The sequence below is a fragment of the Myotis brandtii genome, unplaced genomic scaffold (assembly GCF_000412655.1).
Source record: "Myotis brandtii unplaced genomic scaffold, ASM41265v1 scaffold959, whole genome shotgun sequence".
NCBI lineage: Eukaryota > Metazoa > Chordata > Mammalia > Chiroptera > Vespertilionidae > Myotis > Myotis brandtii.
This window is the reverse complement of record NW_005371966.1, coordinates 211110-216554: the sequence shown is the minus strand read 5'-3', so window position 1 is coordinate 216554 and position 5445 is coordinate 211110. Positions and strand designations below refer to the sequence as shown.

The 5445-nt window shown below is 53.1% G+C and overlaps 1 protein-coding gene across 4 annotated transcripts in view; it reads left to right on the top strand.

Annotated features, from left to right (window-relative positions):
* TAZ (tafazzin) overlaps positions 1 to 4345 on the top strand; it is a 9411-nt gene extending 5066 nt beyond the window's left edge. For 3 of the 4 annotated variants that reach the window (XM_005886112.2, XM_014533277.1, XM_005886110.2), the window contains 6 exons: positions 1509 to 1589; positions 1681 to 1722; positions 1929 to 1991; positions 2144 to 2196; positions 3327 to 3404; positions 3522 to 4345. In XM_005886112.2, coding sequence (XP_005886174.1) covers positions 1509 to 1589; positions 1681 to 1722; positions 1929 to 1991; positions 2144 to 2196; positions 3327 to 3404; positions 3522 to 3623 — 419 coding nt within the window. In that variant the 3' untranslated portion in view covers positions 3624 to 4345. The other variant, XM_014533278.1, reaches the window with a different exon arrangement.
* Positions 4346 to 5445: the final 1100 nt, after the last annotated feature.

Sequence of the window (5445 nt, the reverse complement as noted above, 5' to 3'; positions counted from 1 at the left end):
TCATCGATGTTTCTAACTCTCTATCCCTCTCCCTTCTTCTCTGTAAAAAATCAATAAAATATATTAAAAAAATATTTTTAAAAACAATAAAAAATAAACATTTTAGAAAATCAATAAAAACATTTTTTTAAAAAAAGAAGTAACCAAAAGGTGTTAGTGGTGTCAATGGGGAGTTTTTTAAAAATATATTTTTATTGATTTCAGAGAGGAAGGGAGAGGGAGAGAGAGAGAGAGACATCAATGATGAGAGAGAATCATTGATCGGCTGCTTCCTGCACGCCCCATGCTGGGGATCAAGCCCACCCTTGACTGGAATCAAACCCGGGACCCTTCAGTCCATAGGCTGACGCTCTATCCACTGAGCCAAACCAGCCAGGGCAAGGGGTAGTTTTTTAAAATTATTATTTCTGGTTGGTCAAAGTAAAGCATGGTAAAGTCCAATAAAATACCTCAAATAAATGAAAAGCTGCAGCACCCATGCCTTCAAATCTGCAAATGACTTACTCCCCAGAGACAGTGCCTGTAATGCTTTCTCATTTGGCTGCTTTGGGAAGCTGCCTCGTTTCTCTAAAGCACAAGCAGATGCTACAGTGTCATGGCTGGTGACTGAAGCTGTTTATCATGCCCTGTTCTGAGATTAGGACTCTGCTCTCATACCCCATCCCTGAGTCTCAGTTCCCTCCCTCTGCAACCTCAGACAGAAGCAGCCTGTGTCCACTTCCTGTCTCTTTGACCTGCATCTAAGATTTTTTGCACAGTTAAAATCAGAAAGCAAAAAAAACCCTAAAACCCAGAAATCAAAATCTTAATCCTAAACACCTTCAGTGAGAGAAAGTGGGCAGGGACAAGCCTTTTATCAAATGCATTTGATGGACAGCAAAGATGTAACATGTTGAAGCAAAGGAACTATCTGGCATACTTTGCTTTTGTTTCCCAAAAAAATTCCCTCCCCCACCCCCAAGCGTAGGCCTTGTGGTATGCATGAAGTATCGGAGTGATCTTGCAAAGCTCTACAAGTGAGTAGAAAGACCATTTGCAAAAGCTAAACATTATGAAGTGTTGCACCCAAAGCATAGCATTGTTGTTTTTTATTATTTTTAAAATACATTTTTATTGATTTCAGAGAGGAAGGGAGAGAGCGATAGAAACATCAACGATGAGAGAGAATCACTGATTGGCTGCTTCTTGCACACCCCACACTGGGGACTGCGCCCACAACCAGGACCACAGAAACGAACCGCGACCTCCTGGTTCCTAGGCTGATGCTCAACCACTGAACCCCGGCAGCCGGGCTAGAGAAGATTGTTGAACAAAGGATGTTGAGGGCCGAGAAGTGGTGCAGCCGGGACTGAGCGGGCTTGGGAGAGACAGTCCTTGGAGGGTGTCTGTGTGGACTGTGTAGGGAGGAAGAGGACTGTCCTGAGCTGCCGCTTAGTTCTGTTCTGCGGGAGGGGGAAGGAGAGGCCCAGGAGAGTGGGGACTGATGGGGAGAGGCCTTTTCTTGGCAGGAGACGGTGTTTACCAGAAGGGAATGGACTTTATTTTGGAGAAGCTCAACCACGGGGATTGGGTGCACATCTTCCCAGAAGGTCAGTGGGGCTGGCAGGGTGGCAACGCTCCCAAGAATATGAATGAGACCCCGCCCCCTCCAAAGCCTCCCCTCTGTCTCGCCCCTCCCAGGAAAAGTGAACATGAGCTCCGAGTTCCTGCGCTTCAAGTGGGGTAAGGGCTGCTGGCCCTCTGGGGCCCTGGTGGACCACGGTACATGGGGCAGCTGAACGTGTTGGTAGCAGCAGCCAGGGGCCAGGCGCTGAGACAAGGGCTGGCCCAGGGGAGCCAGTGTGAACTGGGGGCAGGCAGGGTGGCCCCCGCTGCAGGCCAGCCCTGAAGCACTGCTTCGCCCAACGTTTCTACCTCCCTGCGGGCAGGAATCGGGCGCCTGATCGCCGAGTGTCATCTCGACCCCATCATCCTGCCACTGTGGCATGTGGGTAAGCCTCCCTCTGGGGCAGGCCTGCGGTCTGGGGCTGGAGGCAGGGAGAGGGGCTTCCTTAGGGGCCAGGGAGAGGGTGGCCAGGCTGAGGGCTGGGGCCGCCCCGCTGCACCCATGCCTGCTTCCAACCTTCTGTTCCCTGTGCTGCAGGAATGAATGATGTCCTTCCTAACAAACCGCCATATGTTCCCCGCATCGGACAGGTAGGTAGGGGCTGCTGGCCTTTGTCTGTCTGCCTGCCTGCCATTTGCCCCTTGGCTGCCACTCAGCATTCCGGGAGCCAGGTTCAGGAGGAGCTGAGCTTGAGGCTGAGGCAGGGGTCCAAGTGGGACACTGACAGGGCCTTCCTCTAGGGCAGTGGTCGGCAAACTCATTAGTCAACAGAGCCAAATATCAACAGTACAACGACTGCAATTTCTTTTGAGAGCCAAATTTTTTAAACTTAAGCTATATAGGTAGGTACATTGTTATTAACTTAATTAGGGTACTCCTAAGCTGGCCTTGGCTAAAAACGTCCTCAATCTGATTGAGGTATGTTCACTGAGGTCAGCCCCTTCCAACTCTCCCATCCTCAACTCGTGCTTGAATCCCGCGCACCTCCCCTGCGCCGTGTCTCCCGTCGCCCGACCGACCAACACCCCCCACTTCTTCTAACGCCACTTCTTCAAAATAGACTCGCCCAGGCCGAAAACCGACTTCTGCGCATGGGCCACAAAGTTTCAATCACACTGTACGTGCGCGCCTGCACGTGGTATTTTGTGGAAGCCACACTCAAGGGGCCAAAGAGCCGCATGTGGCTCTTGAGCTGTGGTTTGCCGACCACTGCTCTAGGGCACCAAGCCCCAGAGAAGGAGAGCGAATGAAATCAGGCTGTGGCAGGGGTGGTCCCTGGGGTTAGGACAGGACAGGACTCTAGAGCACGGACCCTAGGACTGAGATGGCTCTTTGCAAGCCATTGAGCCCCATTCTAAAGAGGGAGAGGCCCGGCCAGCGAGGTTCAGTGGTTGAGCTTTGACCTATGAACCAGGAGGTCACGGTTCCATTCCTAGTCTGGGCACATGCCTGGGTTGTGGGCTTGATCCCCAGGAAGTAGCTGATTCATGATTCTCTCATCATTGATGTTTCTCTCTCTCTCTCTCTCTCTCCCCCTCCCTTCCTCACTGAAATCAATTGAAATATAATTTAAAATAAATAAAAATTAAGAGGGAGAGTGGCCAGAGGGAGCACCTAGCAAGTCAGGGGCAGGACTCTACTTCTGGTCCCCCAGGGCAGTTGGGCTGGGGCTGTGGGCACTCCCCTTGTTCTCATCACCCTGTGGCCGGTGTCCCTGCAGAAAATCACTGTGCTGATAGGCAAGCCCTTCAGCGTCCTGCCTGTGCTCGAGCGGCTCCGTGCAGAGAATAAATCCACGGTGAGTTTCCCAGCCTGCCCCTGGCTGTCCTTCGCCCCTCCCGGTGCTCCTCGGCCTCCTAGGGCCCCTGGGCGCAGCTCCCGGAGGGCTCCTGCTCAGCCTGGTCCTTCCCCTCAGGTGGAGATGCGCAAAACCCTGACCGACTTCATCCAGCAGGAATTCCAGGGCCTGAAGACCCAGGCGGAGCAGCTCCACAACCACCTGCAGCCTGACCGATAGGCCCTGCCCTGCGCTGACCCTGCCCGGCTGCCTCGTGGTCCTGTGAGGCCCCTGAGGCCTGGGGAAGAGGCAGCCCCGGGACCTGGTCCCCAGCTGTCAGGTTCCCTGTGCTGCCTTGGGTTCTCGCCCCTGCACATGGCTGGGCTGGGCGAGACTGATGCTTTGAGCTCAGATGGGGTTTTTAGACAGAGTCTTCATCACCCTTAAAGGGTGCCCTCCCCTAGTTAATGAGCATTCCAGCTCATCTGTGGTTTTGCAGTCGAAAAGGGTCACTTGGCCACAAAGGGAGGGAAAAATGTAGACAGTGGCCTCCTTCCTGCCTCCATGTGTCCTCTCCCAGGGCTGGTGTCTGGAGGGAGAGCAGTTGAAGGGGGGATGGGCGACTAGACTGGGGCTTAGGGAGGGGCCCACAAGGCCATTGGCCTCGAGTTGCTCACCACCTCATCAGGGACGGTCTTTGGCCAGTGCTTCCTTCTGCCCAGGCTTCCGATAGGCCTGGGAGCCTTGGGCAGCCACCCCCCACCCCCCACCCCCCACTGTAGGCAGGAGAGCAGCCCTTTGCCACAAAGTGGGGCCTGCAGCAAGGGCCCCAGACCTGGCCAGTCGTCCCATGCTGGGGCCCACCAACCCCTTCCTTTCTGTGTCCCTGACATCACTCAAGCCCCCTGAGGCTGGGTTTCTATGTTTTATAAAGAATAAAGTATCTGTGTCGTGCTGTTTTACCTCTGGCCTCTCTATTCGGGTGGCGATGGGAGGTCACCCGCTGGGCAGGAAGGGGGCTTGCAGGAGGCAGCCCATCAATGATTCTCTCTCATCATTGATGGACCCTCAGAGCCCTGGGCGCAGCCAGAGCACAGGAACAGATGGTGTCGAGCTCTCGGTGTGCACCAGCCATTGACTTCAGTCATCCCCATGACAACCTTGTGGAAGTAGGAATTAATCTCATTTTGCAAAGGAGGCAGAGCAAGGCTGAGGGAGTTGTTTCAAAACCCAAAACTGCCGAAGCCGGTTTGGCTCAGTGGATAGAGCGTCGGCCTGCGGACTGAAAGGTCCCAGGTTCGATTCCGGTCAAGGGCATGTACCTGGGTTGCGGGCACATCCCCAGTAGGAGATGTGCAGGAGGCAGCTGATCGATGTTTCTCTCTCATCGATGTTTCCAACTCTCTATCTCTCTCCCTTCCTCTCTGTAAAAAATCAATAAAATATATTTAAAAACAAACAAACAAACAAACAAAAAACCCAAAACTAGCAAAGTAGGGAGAAGCAAGGAGCAGTTCAATCCTCTCCCTCTGCTGCCCAGGAGGGAGGAGTCTGCTGAAGGGCCCAGCGGGCCTCCATGAGCAGCATGTGCTGTGTTGAGTTGTGGGAAGGGGCCTGGCCGGCATGGCTCAGTGGTTGAGCGTCAACCTAAGAACCAGGAGATTCAATTCCCGGTCAGGGCACATGCTCGGGTTGTGGGCTCGATCCCCAGTGTGGGGTGTACAGGAGGCAGCCGATCCATGATTCTCTCTCTTCATGGATGTTTCTATCTTTCTCCCTTCCTCTCTGAAATTAATAAGAATATATTTTTAAAAGAGAGAGGTAGGAAGGGGAACACCTAGATTGAGCTTGGGACCCTGGGTGGGAACAATAGTGGATCCAGGGTGGTGATGCTCCTGGCAGAAGTGGAAAGCAAATCCTCTCTAGAAAAAAGCAAGCTCAGTTTAGGCCTCCAGTTCACCCAAGATGAAGAGTTAGCCAAGAAGACCTCACAAAGAGCACCAAACATGTAGGAAAGGGAGCCCCATACTTCTGTCAGTAGAAACGAGAACAGGTTGAAACC